General features: G+C 42.1%; 2 protein-coding genes across 2 annotated transcripts in view; one reads left to right on the top strand and one right to left on the bottom strand.

Annotated features, from left to right (window-relative positions):
- The window catches only part of LOC122798641, a 278,214-nt gene extending 263,005 nt beyond the window's left edge, over positions 1-15,209 (bottom strand). Inside the window, exon 1 of the mRNA XM_044067727.1 lies at positions 14,666-15,209. Coding sequence (XP_043923662.1) covers positions 14,666-15,113 — 448 coding nt within the window. The 5' untranslated portion in view covers positions 15,114-15,209. The remainder of the gene's footprint in view (positions 1-14,665) is intronic.
- Positions 1-17,952, top strand: part of LOC122798640 — a 392,518-nt gene that overhangs the window by 117,570 nt on the left and 256,996 nt on the right. The gene's annotated exons all lie outside the window — the stretch shown is intronic.

The following is a 17,952-nucleotide window of genomic DNA, read 5'->3' as shown; positions in this document are numbered from 1 at the left end:
CTATGGAGAGGATCATTATGGAACTCATAAACAAAGACATTGGGGACCTACAGACATTGGATCCTACCCAATTTGGCTTTGTCAAGGGCAGATCCTGCCTTTTGAACTTGGTCGACTTTTTTGAAACAGTCACTAAGGCCATTGATGAGGGTAAGGCAGTTCACACAGCCTACCTTGACCTTGCAAAGCCTTGACACAATACCCCACTCGGGCATCATAGACAAACTCACCAGCTTAAATGTAAACCCATATGTCACAAGATGGGTTGCAAACTGGCTCAAGGACAGAACCCACAGGGTCAGAGTTGCTGGAGCCATGTCAGACTCTAAGCCGGTCACAAGCGGTGTCCCACAGGGCTCAGTCCTGGGACCCCTCTTGTTCGGCATTTATTTTTCCGAGGTGCAGGCAAACATAGGAGGATTGTGGCTGACAAAGTTCGCAGATGACTGCAAACTGGGTGCCATAATTGATACTCCAGCAGACACAAGCATCCTTCAGAGAGGTCTCATAGAAACGGATAATTGGTGCCAGAGCCATGGCCTTAAGCTGAACGCCAAAAAATGTATAGTCATACCCTTTGGGAAAAACAAGGTACCCACAAATTACCACATAGGTGGTAATCCATTAAGTACGGAAGAGGTAATCAGGGACCTAGGGACCCAAGTTGACAGTAACCTCTCACTTGACACTCACATTGCCAAAGTGGTTAGGAAGACCTTCTATATTGCCCACCTTATCATGAAGGGATTCACATCTAGATCAAGAGAGGTCATTGTGCCCCTGTACTCTTCTCTTATCAGGCTAATGATTGAGTACAATGCCCCATTTGGGATGTATCTTACCCGACACCTGCAGCAGTTGGAAAGACCCCAAAAGTTCCTCACCAAGAGGATAAAGGGTCTCAAACATATGTCATATGCCGCCCGGCTGAAGAAACTCCAGCTCTATTCAGTCGCATACCACCTACTCAGAGGTGATCTGTGCCTGACGTACAAGGCCATGTCAAATCCGGAATTAATGGATATGCTCCGCCTCAGAAAATCCAAATCCATCAGAGCCACGAGAGCAAGAGACTTGGACCTCAACACAGAAATAAATAGGACGTGCTGGAGGGACAGATTCATAACCCAGAGGCTCCCTACACTCTGGAACAGAATCCCAGTCCATGTTAGGCAGAGCTCCTCACTAACTCTATTCAAGAGAAATCTTGACGAGTGGATGGGAGATCGTAGGTTTACCCCGGGGGTCATCTCTGTGTCACTACTAGACAGAGGCACAGTAAACTAAACCCTAAATGGGCATAGTATTCTCATCCTAAGGGGTGGTGTAAGCCACACACACTCTGGCTAGGCTTATAAATGCCCTAGGGCAGATAGCCTAGTACGAACCTATGAACCCTGCTAGTTTATTTGATGAAATATACAATGAAGTATTGGAAGGTAGGAATATGAGGTTTGCCCCAGTTATAGGTATGGCTTCAAATGAAGGTACAACGCCTCACGAAGAGAATTCATCCGATACATATAGTGCAGGTATTATAACCGCCTATGATGGCCAATCTGGCCTGATAAGGAAACTAACAGACAAAGAGTGGGGAAACTTTGCTAAAATATCTGATCTTAATTACATATTCGATGACAGCCTAAAATATGTTTACCGAAAAGGTAACACCATAAAAAACCTTATAGAGAAAGGTTCAAGAAGATTTGTTACCAAAGGTGTAGTAAATAAAAAAGGGCTATATAAATGTGGAGCATGTAATTATTGTACCCACCTAATAACTGGTGACTGTTACTATCTAAATGCAAGGAAAAGGAAACTTTATTTGAATGTACATGTAAATTGTAACACAAAAGGAATAATATATTTATCTATATGTAAGGTATGTGGTTCTTTTTACATTGGCAAAAGTGAAAGAAAGTTGAAACAAAGAATTTACGAACATCTATATGACATTAGGACCAAGAAGGATTGTAATGCATTATATAAACACACTAATACATGTAAAGAAGCCAAGTTTCAGTTTTTTGTGTTAGAGGTGGTGGAAACTGACCCTAGGGGAGGAATGTGGGAAACCCGAGTGGAGTATAGAGAATTATTTTGGCAAATTGTACTTGAATCCACCAGGTTCCCAGGACTGAATGATATGATCTCCCTGGGTCCTGTACTTAAACTAAGATCTGCAAAACTTTGAGAAAAATTATTTTTTATTTTTTTGTTTAATATTATAACACAAGGTATTTAGCTAATCAAATCATGACACTCTTTGAGACTACCTTCTTGAACTATGGATTTATATTTTGACAGGTATATACTTATATGAAACACTAGAGGGAGAAATTTTTGTATTAATTAAAATTTTAATTTTTATACGTTTTCTATAATAATCATATTTGTGTCAATGTTTTTAGATTAGAGATTGGTGATTTTTATATAATATTTAGTGTCTATATTATATGTTCTGTATTTACATTTTTAGACAGTATTTTAAATGTACAAACATTTAACATTGTCTGTAATTGAATTTTACATTTCATTAGATGACAATCAACTGCCAGCCCTATAAAGGAAATGGACTGACTGAAAGTTAACAGCTATCTGACGAAGTTGATGACGAAAACGATATTTTGCAGAACGTTAATGATTTTATTGTGTCCTGTCTACAATTCATTTTTTTTGTTGGTTCCTGTCATTTATTAAACCTCAGTGCCTGTGGATCCGTGGTGCTTTCTTTCTTTTGGATTATAACTATAGAATGCCTTGTGGTTGTCTTTGGAATCTTTGGCAATTTTATTTTCGTAACTAGCTTTGGAGGATTTTGGGATCTCAGCTTCTTACTGAGGCTGGTAAGGGAGTTTTTTGCATCCTGGGATTTTCCTCTTTTCTGCAACAGTTTCTTCCTTCTGTTGTATAGTTGTTTTATGGCAGGGTACCACCAGATTGGCTTCCTTTTTTGGAGGAGAGTGTCTTGATTCTATTTGGGATGGCACGATTCATGCACGGGTGGATGTGCTCGTACAGTGCCTTAGTGTAGGATTCAGCAGTCGAACTTTAAGATCCCGTCTGCATGGGTGCCATGAAGTTTGTCACTTCTGACTTGAGTAGCATGAAGTTGGCTTTGGAGAAGTTTTTTACAGAGGTTTCCTTACTGGGGGGTGGGGGTGGGATGTGGATGTCAAGGGTAATTTGCTTATGGTCAGACCTGACCAATGAGTGGCTGATCACTGGTGTGGACCATCTATCTCCCATGTTGGTAATGACCAGGTCTAGGATATTAGAACCCCTGTGGGGCAATGGATTAGTTGATCCTGGGCTTTAGAATTTATGAATTCCAAGAACCGTTGGGAAAAGGTGTTGATACCCCTGTAGTTTTCCCAGTTAATGGCAGGGTAGTTGAAATCACCAAGTATTAGGGTGTTTGGTTGTATCTTAATATTTTCCAGTATGTTTAAAAAGATGTAGTGAGAATCTTGGGGCATAGTGGGGGATCTGTAGCAAGCTACAATTTGGATTGCAGTCTTACCTAGTGTTAGATGCACCTGGAGAATTTCAGATGCATTGTGTTGGGCAACTAGCCTGGATGTGCAAATATCCTTGGTGAATATGGACACTCCTCTACCTTTAGTGTTTCGGTCTTGGTTTGGTGGCCAAAAAGTGTGGTAAGAGTTGTAGCCTGGTATTGCAGGGGTGCTCTCTGGAGCCTTGAACCAGGTCTCGGTTACTGCACAGATATCGATGTTCTCCATTTTTAGGAGTGCCTCAAGAGAGTGCATTTTGAGGTTTAAACTTCTAGCTTTGAGTAGCATTACCTTCAGATTTTGCTTGCTTGTATCTGTTATGGTGGTGGTTTTGTCCTTTGAACCTTGTCTAAAAAAGACACTATAGGGGGTGGCAAAAGCTTCAGCCAGTAACCTGAATCCCAGGGGTGACAGGTGCAGACCATCGCTGGCAAAGCACCGTGGTTTGTCGATCAATGTCGTCCCAGGCAGACAGATACTGGATCCCCTTTGAATGACACCAGAAGCTTAGCCAATTGTTGAAGTAATTCATTTTGTCCTTACGCTGTGGTATCATTTTGGGCGAAGGCAGGATGCTACTCAGGGCTAGGATCATACCTGCCTGGGCCACATGATCCAAGAGCTCTTCCATGTCTCTTTTCATGTAGTCCAGGGAGGTACATCTCAAGTCATTCACTCCAACATGGACAATGACAGACTCGTATTTGTACTTGTTGTGTAGTGACCTGAGTGCATGCGTTATGTGTCGGATCCTGGCACCCAACAGGCAGCTGACTGTAATTTTCTCCTTGTACAGCCTGGTGAGTGAGACATCAGTGTGCCTGACTATAGAGTCACCTATGACTAAAGTGTTTGGTACGGTGTCTTGCCTTAGGGGCTGTTGTTGGGTGGCACACTGGTGTTGTGAGCTGTGTGTCACTTTGGTTGTGACTGGTGTTTGTTTGCATTTCAGCTTCGGAGGTCCTTGTTGCTTGGGCAGGTTACTGTTAAGGGCCTCCGCATGTGTGGGTTTAGTGTTGCTATATCTGGGTGTTGATGGTGTGGATTTTGAAGGGCTATGTGTTGCTTGAGGTGTAGTGCAGGTGTTACCTGCTACATAGAAGCTGTAGTTTTATTGGCCATTTTGGGTAATTTCTAAACTCCTTGATCTCTCTCTCTTAAAACCCCACTGCCACGTGGTTTTGGTGTCTTTTCACGCTTGCTAGCTGTTGCTGAAGCACCTACCAAGGGGAGAAAACGCTGAGAGAAGAAAAGGAGCCACTTTTGTGATTTTAAGTATTTTCTTCTGATTTTTTGCTAAGCTTTACTGCTTTGCCGCCTACTTTTTGGCATTTTCCGGCTTGCTAAAGTTTATATCTGTAACAGTAACAGTACTTGGAACACATCTAGAGCCTGTTTATTGCATTTCCTGTGTTGCACTTAATTTAAAATCGTTTTTTTCTCTAAAAACTGCATTTTACCTGATTTTGGCCTAGCACTCAAGTGTGGGGTCATTTATTGTACTGTTGTGATTATTTTGCTGCTTGTGTACCTCTGCTGCCTTTAAACTACAACAAAAAGAAAAAAAAAAATCTTGCTTTTTTCCCACTTTCTGAAAGTTAAGAAAGTTCAGTTACAGATTTGCTGTTCTGAACTGTTTGGAAGCTTCTAGAAGGCCAGTGCTTGCTTGGGCTAAAGGGAAGTCTCTGTGTTCACCAGTGGGAGTGGTAAACACTGAACAGCCTGCCTGTCCCTGGAGGAGTGGTTACTACCTAGAAGCTGTAGTTTTATTGGCCATTTTGGGTCATTTCTAAACTCCTTGATCTCTCTCTCTTAAAACCCGACTGCCACGTGGTTTTGGCGTCTTTTCAGGCTTGCTAGTTGTTGTTGAAGCACCTACCAAGGGGAGAAAACGCTGAGAGTTTTATTGGTCATTTCTAAATTCCTTGATCTCTCTCTTAAAACCCTACAACTCTCTTTTTGCACGGTTTTGCGCATTGAGCAGCATCGGGCAGCGCCGCCTAAACAGGTTTAAACTATTCCAGGCTCCACAAAGTCTGCTCTTCACTTTTTCCCTTAGAACTGCTCAAACTCTCAAAGTAATCACTCTATTCTCTTTCTAAAGCCCTGCACTTGCCCAGCTCTTATAAGGAAACACTAACTAACTAAAGCACTACACCCTCCTTGACTTCTCATAAGATTTAGGCTCCCGATTGGTCCTTCCTGATCAAGTGAAAAATCAGTTCCCTTCCCCTAATCTGATCAGTAAAAAAACAGTTCCCTATACTAATCTGGTATGTCCAAGAGTCAGTTTCAAGGTTACTCTCCAGTCCAGCTGGTGAATCTGGGAATTTTGAGGCAGTGTTACAATTGCCTTATGTACACAGACAACCCTCTCCTCCTTCCAACAAACTCTAATACATGTGAGAGATGCAATTACACAGCCAAACTGGACGCAGAGCTCTCTCAACCCAAGACTGGCACAGTCAGTCAGGAGGAAAAGGTAACCACCCGCACCACAAATCCAGTTTCACACAGACCTATTGCATCTGCATACCCAACACATAAACATACAAAAACATACTCGGAGGCTCTAAATAAAAATCTGCCTAAACAGCAAAGACCTCCTAAGCAGATATCCAAGCAACAGCCACCCCTCAACAATACCCACGAATCACATATCTCACAAAATCAGTGAGCCTCACAGTCACAGCCCTTAAGGCCAAACTACACACCAAATACACTTGTTATAGGGGACTCTATTGTAGTATTAGTGTATGTGTGCCTATTTCTTAAGTGATAATTTAATAAAGTGTTTAAAAAAGGCTCATTGCCAGTGGTGTCTCCCAGGGCTGCCGTCTGGGATCACTACTTCTTGGCATGCACTTTTCATAAGTAAAAGCTAATATTATAGCAATAACCCACGCCTGGGTGTGGGTAATGCTAAATTTACCCACGGTTGGCGTGGTTTGGCCCCGAGGGGGAGGCCCGAGGGACCAAACAAAGCCAACCGTGGGTAATAGCATTACCACCAGGCGTGGTTTATTGCTATTATATGACATTATTTAAGAAAAGAAACTATTACTTTTCTTAAATAATGGCATAATATAATGCCTGTTTACTGCCCTTCCGCAGATGTCTTGGCATCCGGCAGTTCTGATGTACTGCGCCTGCGCAGTACATCAGACTAATGAGCAAAACGGAGAAAGCAAGATCTCCGTTGCTTTTTATGTCTCGCTATGTTAAATGAGTTTAACATAGCGAGACAGTTTTAAAATAAGCAACGGACATCTCCATTGCTTATTTAAAAACTGTCTCGCTATGTTAAACTCATTTAACAAAGCGAGAAACAAAAAAAAAGAAACGGGGATCTTGCTTTCTCCGTTGTTTTTAAACACTGCCTGCTATGTTAAATGGGTTTAACATGAGACAGCTTTAAAATAAGCAACGGAGATCTCCGTTGCTTATTTTAAACTGTCTCATGTTAAACCCATTTAACATAGCGAACAATGTTTAAAAAGCGAGTTATACTAATGGAAAAAAGTCCGGGCGACCGGACCTTTTTCCATTAGTATAACTCGATTTACAACGGGCACGCTGGCCAATCAGCGTGCACGTTTTGGGGGGATCATGGTATAATAAAGGTTTCTTTCCTGACAACTGCAGACTTGGAACTGTTGTCAAAATTACAGCTCATATTCATGTCCTCCAAAATGGCCTTACCCATAAAAATTAATGAGAACTACGGCTTAATAAAAAGTATAACATTATACTCTTTGGAAAATAAAAACTCTGATATCTACCACAAAATGACCTCCTGTTAAAACAGCTACTGTCATTACAGACTCCTGCATAGTCAAGGCCAATGAACTCTTTTATGCTGACGACCTGAAATTGGGTAAACTGATTACAAGTGTTAGGCATGTCTGCAAAATAATTTGACTAAATTGACCATTTGGGGACAGGAGAATAATATGTTGATAAATACATCAAAAACTGTCATCAAAACAAAAAATATGACACTTGGGAGACATAAACTGAAAGGTGAATATTTAATAAAGCACACAGTGATTGAAACTGTAGACTCATTTAAGGACCTGGATATATGGGTAGATTCAGCCATGATTTTTTCTAATCATATCAACCAATTGGCTAATGACAGTTATAGAACTATAGCTTGTATAAAAAGATTTATAAAGTCTAGGAAATCAAACATAATGAAATCATCATTTATTAGTTACATTAGACCCAAACCTGAAAATGGAATAAAAGTATGGAAACCCTATAGGAAAACAAGCATGAATAAACTGGAAAGAGTACAGCGGAAATATACCAAGGACATTCACGGATGTGAAAATCTGAGTTTTTATGAAAGACTAAAATATCTGAACTTGTACAGTTTCTCTTACAGATATTTAAGAGGAGATCTTATTCAGGTATATAGGGCATTTAGGGACAACTACCTCTGGGAATGTTTGGGGTTATCAAAAAGTACTAGAGAATCATCAGATAACCTATGTAGAAGATTCTATAGGAATGAGAAGTGTACTAATTGGTTCTCTGACAGAGTAGTTGATGCATGGAACAGACTACCAAATTACATTAAAACAAGTACTAGTTTAGATATTTTTAAGAACAGCCTGGACATTTATTATGGGAACAAGTGTTTTGGTATATTGGCAAGCTAGCAGGGCATTAATGCCCATACTTGAAACATTTGTATGTAAGTATTATATAGCAACTGTCATGAGAATATTTTCAATGAATTAATAAAGACGTATATTCTGGATCTATGGAAGATGTTGTTCCATATCAGGCCCATATTACATTATATTTTCTCCTTTTGTCATGTATCTGTCCAAGCATATGTTCCAGCTAGCAACAACACAATGATCATTGACCACAAAGTCAGGGGTAAGAGCTCCATAAAATATACATCTAAAAGTGCTATTAGTTTCCATTTCTTATGGACTTCTACATGGCAGTTTTTGCCTGGCATACAGGGCTGCAAATGACTCAGCCTTGCTTTACCTCCTATATGCTCATAAAACTGAAAACACCATAGATGTCTTCTCTGATGAAAGTACTCAGGAAATACAGAAGTTATGCTCTTGAATCTCTTTTAAAATAGGAGCAGAGTTCATGCCTGTTTTATAGTAGTATCAAAAATGTAAAATGCTTTCTGAAGCTGAAGTCTTAAAACTTGTAATTCTATTTCAAAGTGCGGCTTGCTGTTTATGCTCTTTTCCTGAAAATACTGTATCACAGAGCCATTGGTGCATATTATGACACACTGGACAATTCCCACAGACTGACATAGGTTCATAGGTTCATACTAGGCTATCTGCCCGAGGGCATTTACAAGCCTAGCCCATCGTTTTGTGGCTTACGCCACCCCTTTAGTATGGGGAACTATACCCATTATTTTGCTGTGCCTCTGTCGAGCAGTGACACTGAGGTAATCCCTGGGGTATATCTGCGATCTCCCATCCATTGGTCAAGATTTCTCTTGAACAAGGCCAGCGAGGTGCTCTGCCTCACATGTACCGGGATTTTGTTCCACAGCATAGGGAGTCTTTGGGTGATGAATCTATCCCTCCAGCACGTCCTATTAATAGCCGTGTCAAGGTTTAAGTCTCCGCCCTTGTGGCTCTGATGGATCTAGATTTTTGAGGTGAAGCATATTCATCAAATCTGGGTTTGACATGGCCTTGTATGTTAGGCAAAGGTCACCTCTGAGCAAGCGGTGGCGACTGAATAGAGCTGGAGTTCTTTCAGTCGGGCAGCATAGGACAGATTTTGAGACCCTTTATCCTTTTGGTGAGGAACTTTTGTGGCCTCTCCAGCTGCTGCAAGTGTCGGGTCAGATACATTCGAATGGGGCATTGTACTCAATCATTGGTCTGATGAGTGATGAGTAAAGGGAGACTATGACCTCCCTTGATCTAGATGAGAATCCCTTCATGATAAGGTGGGCAATGTAGAAGGTCTTCCTAACTACTTTAGCTACATGGGTGTCGAATGACAGACTACTATCAACCTGGGTCCCCAGGTCCCTGATAACTTCTTCTGTGCTCAGTGGATTGCCACCTATTTGGTAGCTAGGGGTAACCTTGTTTTTCCCGAAGGGTATGACTATGCATTTTTGGCATTTAACTTTAGGCCGTGGCTCTGGCACCAGTTATCCGTTTCTGTGAGACCCTTCTGAAGGATATCTGTGTCAGATGTGTTTTCTACTATGGCCCAGTTTGCAGTCATCTGCAAACTTTGTCAGCCATAACCCTCCTGTGTTTGCTTGTACTTGGAAAAGTAGATGCCAAACAAGAGTGGGCCCAGGACTGAGCCCTGTGGGACACCACTTGTGACAGGCTTTGAGTCTGACATGGCGCCAGCAGCTCTGACCCTGTGGGTTCTGTCACTCAGCCAGTTTGCAACCCATCTTGTGATGTATGGGTTGACATTTAAGCTGATGAGTTTTCAATGATACCGAATGGGGTATTGTATCGAAGGCCTTAGCCAGATCGAGGTAGGCTGTATGGACTGCCTTTCCCTCATCAATGGCTTTGGTGACTGTTTGAAAAAGTCAACCAAGTTTAAAAGGCATGATCTGCCTTTGACAAAGCCAAACTGGGTTGGATCCAAAGTCTGAAAATCCCTATGTCTTTATTTATGAGGTCCATTATGATCCTCTCCATGGCTTTGCAGATAAGGCTTGTCAAGCTAATGGGCGGTAATTTCCAGGGTCGGTGGAGGCACCGCCTTTGTGAAGTGGTACCACAGTTGCAGTGCGCCACTCCTGGGTGCGTATCCAGAGGTAAGACTTTGATTAAACAGCTGTCCTAGCTGTGGGTTTAATTCCTCATTGAGTTCATGGAGTACACAGCCGGGGACACCATCAGGTCCCATGGATGCTGTGTTTTTGCTTTGGAGAGAGCAGTTCTCACTTGGGCTGGAGATGTTTGGGGGCTGCAATCGTTTGGTATAGATATCTCTCCTTTTGGGGAGGGGAGAAGTTTGCACTGAACCTGTCAGCCAGTATGTTGGCAATGTCTGTAGGATCAGTAATCTTCACATCATTTTGAACTAGCTCTGAGCATATCTGGGAGTTTCCTCCCAGGTTTCTAACATAGCTAAAGAAGGCCTTATGATTGTCTTTTGAGTCTTTAGCTATTTTTCTCTCGAAATTTGCTTTGGATGATTTTATGAGAGCTCTTAGTTTTTACTTATAGTGATCAAGGGTGTCTTACCTTTTAAGGATTTTGCTCTATCTTGTAGTAGCTTCCTCCTTTTGTTGTAGAGTTTGTTTATGGCTGGGGTCCACCAGACTGGACGCTTGCCTTTGGTACAAAGAGTCTTTGTTTTGCTTGGGATTGCCTTATCCATGCAGTCCTGCAGGTGCTGGTAGAAGGCATTTGTAAGTGATTCAGCGGCTTGAGTACTGTTTTCCCGGCTCGGGGCCTTAAAGGAGACCACACTAGTCTTTAGAAGTGTGAAGTCGGCTTTTGAGAAGTTCTTTACTGTGGTCTTTTTTATTTCAGGTGGGGTGGGATGAGGACCTCCAGCGAGATTAGTTGTGGTCTGATCTCACCAGTGAGGGGTACACCTCCGGTGTTGAACATTGTGCTCCCATGTTCGTGATGATGAGATCAAGTATGTTATCTCCTCTTGTGGGGATGGTGACTAGTTGTTCCATGGCATTTGAGTTTATGAATTCCAGGAACTTTTGGGCTAGGGTGTTTGGGCTTGAGTAGTGTTCCCAGTCTATATTAGGGTAATTGAAGTCACCTAGTATGATGGTGTTTGGTGATACATTTATCCCTCTAGTGTTTTCAGGAAGGCCATGTGAGGTTCCTGAGTTTGTGAGGGTGGCCTGTAACATGCTACAATTTGCAGAGCAGTCTTGCCTATGGTTAATTGCACCTGGATGGTCTCCGATGCATCGTGCGTTGCCACCAGTCTTGAGGTGTGGGTGTCCTTGATGAATATGGATACCCCCTCCTTTCTTGGTATTGTCCAGATTTTGGGGCGGGCATGATATGAGGTAAAACCTGATAGCGCTGGGGTGCTCTCAGGAGCCTTGAACCAGGTTTCTGTCACAGCACAGACATCAATGTTCTCCATACTGAGAAGGGCCTCGAGTGCGTGCATTTTGAGATTTAGACTTCTGGCATTGAGCAGCATTACCCTTAGTTTTTTTCTTTTTGTGTTCTAGGGTGGTAGGTTTAGAATTTGAGCCTTGCCTAAAAAGGCACTATGGGGGTGGCAAGAGCCTTTGCCAATATCCAGAATCCCAGGGGTGACAGGTGCAAGCCGTCCCTTGAAAGCAGCGTGGCTTGTCCAGCATGTCATCCCAGGCAGACAGACACTGGATCCCCTTTGAATGACACCAGTGTTTAAGCCAATTGTTAAAGCTGATCATCTTATCTCTGTATTGTGGCATCATTCTTGGTGAAGGTAGGATACTGCTCAAGGTCAGGGTCATACCTGTCTGGGCTACATAATCAGAGAGCTCCTCAATGTCTCTTTTCATGTAGTCCAAGGAGGTGCGTCTCAGGTCGTTTACACCAGCGTGGACAATGACTGAGTCATATTTGTACCTGCTGTTGAGAGACCTGAGTGCTTGCGTTATGTGGCGGATTCTAGCGCCCGACAGGCAGCTTACTGTGACCTTCTCCTTACTCAGTCTGGTGGCGGGGCGTCAGTGTGTCTGACTATGGAGTCACCAATGACTAGTGTGTCTGGCATTGTGTTTGGCCTTAAGGGCTGTGACTGTTTGACACTCTGACTGTGAGGTCTATGTGTTGCAGGTGTTGTGTTCTGAGGTGGTGGTTGTTTGGGTGTCTGCTTTGGTGGCCTCTGCTGTTTTGGTAGATTTTTGATCAGAGCCTCGAGTATGTCTTTGTGTGTTTATGTGTATGATTTGAGGTTGTAATGGTAATATGTGAGACTGGGTCTATAGTGTGTGTGGTAACCTTCTCCTCCTGACTGGTCTTGCCAGTCCTATGTTGAAGAGCTCAGCCTCCAGTTTGGCCGTATAGTTGCATCTCTCGCATGTATTTGTGTTTTGTGGGAGGAGGAGAGGGTTGTCTGTGTACATGAGGCAATTGTAACATTGCCTCAATATTCTAGGTTCACCAGCTGAGCAGGAGAGGACACTAGCAACTGATCCCTCGACATGCTAGAAGGACTAGACAAAAAAACTTTAAAAGATTCCGGGGGATGTGGGTGACCGAGAAATGGGGGTTGCCTTTTGGGGTACTATCTATGACAAGAGTGCCGTATCAAGGTAATAAGTACTGTAGGAGCAAGTGCTACGTTTAACAGATAGAGAATAGTCTACTTGGAGTCAAGTAGAGATGATCTTTTAATTATAGGATACGCTGATTAGATCAGTAGTATAGTTCGAGGAAGGTAGTTTTAAGGGAAAATTTGAAGAGTGGACTTTAGGTAGCCGAATAGTTTAAACCTGCTTAACCGGCACTGCCCTAGTGTGCAACGGTAGCAACTCAGCTAAATCGGGCTAAATCGCGCTAATCGCGCTAAAGCGTCTTTATAGCAGGGGGCTGGAAAAGACAGGAAATGACCCAAAATGGCCAATAAACTACAAGTTACTGCCTTAAACCACTCCTCTGAGGACAAATGAAGGAGTTATGGAAATGACCCTAGTGGCCAATAAAACTACAGTTTCAAGTCAGTAACCACCTCTCCGGGGCAGGAAGCTGCTCAATGTTAGTCACTGCCACTGATGAACACAGAGACCCTCCTTCAGCCCAAGCAAAAATGGCCTCACAGAAACTTTCAAACAGTTCAGGAACAGCAAGCCTGTAACTGAACTTTTTAACTCTCAGAAAAGTGGGAAAAAAGCAAGATTTTTTTTTTGTTTTGTTTTTACAGAGATAGCAGAGGTTCACAAGTAATATCAAGTTATAACAGTGCAGTAAATGACCCCACACAAGAGTGCTAGATCAAGGACAGAAAATATGCAAGTTTTAAGAAAAAGCGATTTAAAATTAAGTGCAAACAGGAAATTCAGCAAACAGCTTTTGGTTGTGCTCTAAATACAGCTACTAATACAGAAATCAAGTTTAACAAGCCAGAAAATGCTCAAGCTAGGCAGCTATGCAGAAAAACTTAGCAAATAAACAGAGAAAAATACTTAAAATCTCAAAAGTGGCTCCCTTCTTCTCTCAGCGTTTTTTTCCTCTTGGAGGGTGCTTCACCAACAGCCAACAAGCCTGAAAAGACGCTCAAACCACGAGGCAACTAGGTTTTAAGAGAGGAAGATGAAGGAGTTATGGAAATGACCCCTAGTGGCCAATAAAACTACAGTTTCAAGTCAGTAACCACCTCTCCGGGGGGCAGGGAAGCTGCTCAATGTTAGTCACTGCCACTGATGAACACAGAGACCCTCCTTCAGCCCAAGCAAAAATGGCCTTTGGATCCAATGGAATGACCTGGAGACTTTTGCTAGGGATAGGAAAGTCAGGTCTACCTTGCTCAGCTTGCTACCATCTTGACTCTCAGTAAGAAAAGAGGTTTCGAAAATAAGGATTAAGATCAGCATTCAGAAAACAGCAAAGAAAAAATTAAAATGGCACTATTAAATATAAAAAATGAAAACTATACAGTATTCCAGTTCTAGGGTGTAGCTAGGCTCTATTGAGTACATTTTTGTTCATATCAACATGGGTCAACTGTCTAAATGAATGCATTTAACAACAGATGCAATATTGCTAATCTAAAAAGAATATATTTAATAGTTTTAAGGGGAACAGCTGAAAATGATACATTTATTAAGTGTTTGGGATGGGGGCAGCATTTTGAGAGATGTGTCCATTTTTAAGTGATAAGTGTTGGGGGGGGGGCAGTATTAAGAGCTTGTGAGTACAAAACGGAATTTGCTTTCTCCACCCCTAATTCCAGTGATTGACAGTTTGAACACAAGCCCTTTTACAAACTATTACATCCTTTAAGAAAATGCGTTTTAATTTTATCAGGCAATACTGGCAGTTTTTGCTATGTGTCCCTCTATTTATGTTACGCCGTAATACACGACATTTGCATTTTGAGATAAAGCAGTTCTAAAGTTTTCTACCTATGGAAAACAAAAGAACAGAAAAACACGTGAATTGCTACTGGCCATAAACTAAAGAGAGAAACAAACCTACCAAAACGTTCAGAAAGATACTTCAGATAACCATCATACAACGAATCATTTACGTCAGTGAGATTTATTCTTCCGTAACATTTAGAATGGTACAGTATGTGCACCACTGGACGTCTGAAGTACCGACACCAGCCACATACAATATTCATAATTCCACGACAGATGCCGCAGCGACGGTAACTTCCACAGCAGCCGAAGCGGACCACTATTATATGCCACCAGTCAAAGAACAAGACTCTAGGAACCATACCTATGCATCTTAATGAGACCCAAAACATCCATGCTGCATAGTAGTCGATTTGCCCTAAGCGCAAAGTCGAGATCAGAAGCTCAAACTTTAGATTATGCTGTACAGCGTCGAAAGACTTGGTTCTTGCAATGAAGCGCACACTTACAGGTATCAAAGGTGAAATAACTCGGCTGCTTCCAGTGCTAGTGCTATTAGCCATGTAGACGACTTTAGTGGCAAACTGCAGGGAAAGTAAGTTGCAGCCGGCTGCCTCTGAGTTTGCATATATCGTGTAATTATTGGTGTTCAGCTTGCCAACTGAAACCGCTGCTTTTGCTCAGTTTCATAGCAGCAGTCCCCACCTCTGACTCGCTGTGTCATAAACGTTGACAACTACTGCTCTCTTTAACGGCAGATTTGCAGAAGCTCAAGATACAAAGTGGCACTTAAATTCATACACACATACATTGCATGCATATACACACATTTACATTCATGTATACGTACATGCACACGATTGTCTTGCATTTCCGCTTCACCTTATGCAGCAAGTCTCAGCATTCCATGTCCGAAAATGTGGAACACTGTGTTTGCAGAACGTGAAGAAACATGCAAACCATGGAACGCTTAGTTGTGACAATGAAAGCTCCAACTAGAACGTACATACTTAAAATGTGTTAATTCGTATTATAAAACGCATGCATCTCAACTATCCTTGATTTTTGACTCAAAGCAGATGCCCTACGCTGACCGCCTTAAAAAGCTCCAGCTATACTCTGTCGCATATCGTCTACTCCGAGGCGATCTCTGCTTAACATACAAGGCCATGTCAAAACCAGAGCTGTTGGACATGCTACACTTAAAGAAATCCCAATCCCTCAGAGCCACACGCTGCAGGGATCTAAACCTTGTCATCACAATACAAAACATGCTGGAGGGATAGGTTCCTGACCCAGAGACTGCCCAGACTATGGAATAGATTGCCCATACATGTCAAGCAGAGTGCCTCTCTGGCCCTCTTCGAAAGGAACCTTGACGATTGGATGGGAGAAAGGAAATTCACCCCAGGGATCAGGTCAGTTGCCCTGCTAGACAGGGGTCCAGGGAAGTAAATAGTGTGGGAAGAAATAGCCAGGGAATTGTTATGGCTAGGCTTGTATAGGCCCTAGGGTTGATAGCCTAGTACCAACCTATGAACCTATGAATTTTAGCACTGTCCCTCTTAATCTTTCCTAAATTTGGAGAAGAGATGGCAATTTACACTTAATAAAAATGCTAATCACAGTCGCAAGATTGTTTTACTTCAGAAAATATGTATTAATATAGCAATAACCCACGCCTGGGTGTGGGTAATGCTAAATTTACCCACGGTTGGCGTGGTTTGGTCGAGGCCGAGACCAAAAGCCAACCGTGGTAAATTTAGCATTACCCACCAGAAGTGGTTATTATATATATGACATTATTTAAGAAAAGAAACTGTTACTTTTCTTAAATAATGGCATAATATAATGCCTGTTTACTGCCCTTCCGCAGATGTCTGGCATCGCGGCAGTTCTGATGTACTGCGCCTGCGCAGTACATCAGAGCTGTGAGCAAAAGCAATGCAGAAAGAAAGATCTCCGTTGCTTTTTTTTTGTGTCTCGCCATGTTAAATGGGTTTAACATGGCGAGACAGTTAAAATAAGCAACGGACATCTCCGTTGCTTATTTTAAAACTGTCTCGCTATGTTAAACTCATTTAACATAGCGAGACACTAAAAAGCAACGGACATCTTGCTTTCTCCGTTGCTTTTTTTTTTAAACACTGCCTCGCTATGTTAAATGGGTTTAACATAGCGAGACAGCTTTAAAAAAAGCAGCGGAGGTCTCCGTTGCTTATTTTAAAACTGTCTCGCATGTTAAACCCATTTAACATAGCGAGACAATGTTTAAAACGAAGTTATACTAATGGAAAAGTCCGGGCGACCGGACCTTTTTCCATTAGTATAACTCGATTTACAACGGGCACGCTGGCCAATCAGCGTGCACGTTTTGGGGGGATCATGGTATAATATAGCAATAACCCACGCCTGGGTATGGGTAATGCTGGATTTACCCACGGTTGGTGTGGTTTGGTCACGAGGGCGAAGCAGAAATGTTTGTTACTAATTTAAGAACTGTCTCAGAGAGAAAGTCTGTGCATTTTGCGTCTTGTTTTGAACCTGTAAACATTCCACTCTTCAACATTTCTCATCTGTATTTGCCTGGCGCTGTAAGTAAGATTTAGATCATAGTATCTCTCTTAGAGATAGTTAGGAATATAGCAAGATTAGTCTAGATGTTTTCTGTATTTATGTGAGATTGTCCTGCAATGTTGTTTTAAAGTATTCCTGTGATTCTGAACTCTGCTGTCACTGTGTTGCATTCATGAGTATTGTCTTCTGCTTTTATTATTTATTAATAAATATATTTAAACCTTTTAATTGTGGCTAGTTTTGTTTAGAGATGTTTAAGCTCTCAGAGTACTTGCATGCATTTGAGGATACTGTATAGGCCATTCCAATAGCCCTAGCCTTGGACACGCTTACCATTTGGATAATATTAACATTACACAGTAATATTGGGCACCCTTTGGTAAAGGCCTTTATGGTAGCTGATAAGTAGTGGTTGGTGCTGTCATAATTACCTCATAGTCTGGGCAGAAGGGGACATAGCTAGTAAACCTGTGCCAACCTTCCCCAGGAGTGTTTGTGTATAAATCAAATCTCAAAGTGTATGTGTGTGTGTGTGTGTGTGTGTGTGTGTGTGTGTGTGTGTGTGTGTGTGTGTGTGTGTGTGTCAGCTACTTGGGCAGGGACACGAAGCATGGCTGGATAGAGAGGGTGCTGGAGGTTTTGGCTTGACTACTCAGCTGAGATTTTTACCCTGTAGCTGTGCCAGTGAGGAGTCTTATTGCCTCTGGTGGCGCCTGTTACTGTGTTTTTGGTGATCTGGAGAAAGAGGCAAAAACCAATCCTAGAGTGACTGTGATCTCTGTATACTCTTAAGGGAATTTGTACTTTACTGTGTATGTACTTGTC

Source organism: Protopterus annectens, chromosome 3.part1 (genome assembly GCF_019279795.1).
Source record: "Protopterus annectens isolate FY-2018-M chromosome 3.part1, PAN1.0, whole genome shotgun sequence".
In the NCBI taxonomy this organism is placed as follows: domain Eukaryota; kingdom Metazoa; phylum Chordata; order Ceratodontiformes; family Protopteridae; genus Protopterus; species Protopterus annectens.
Note: the sequence above shows the minus strand (reverse complement) of the source record. Positions and strands in the feature narration are given on the sequence as shown.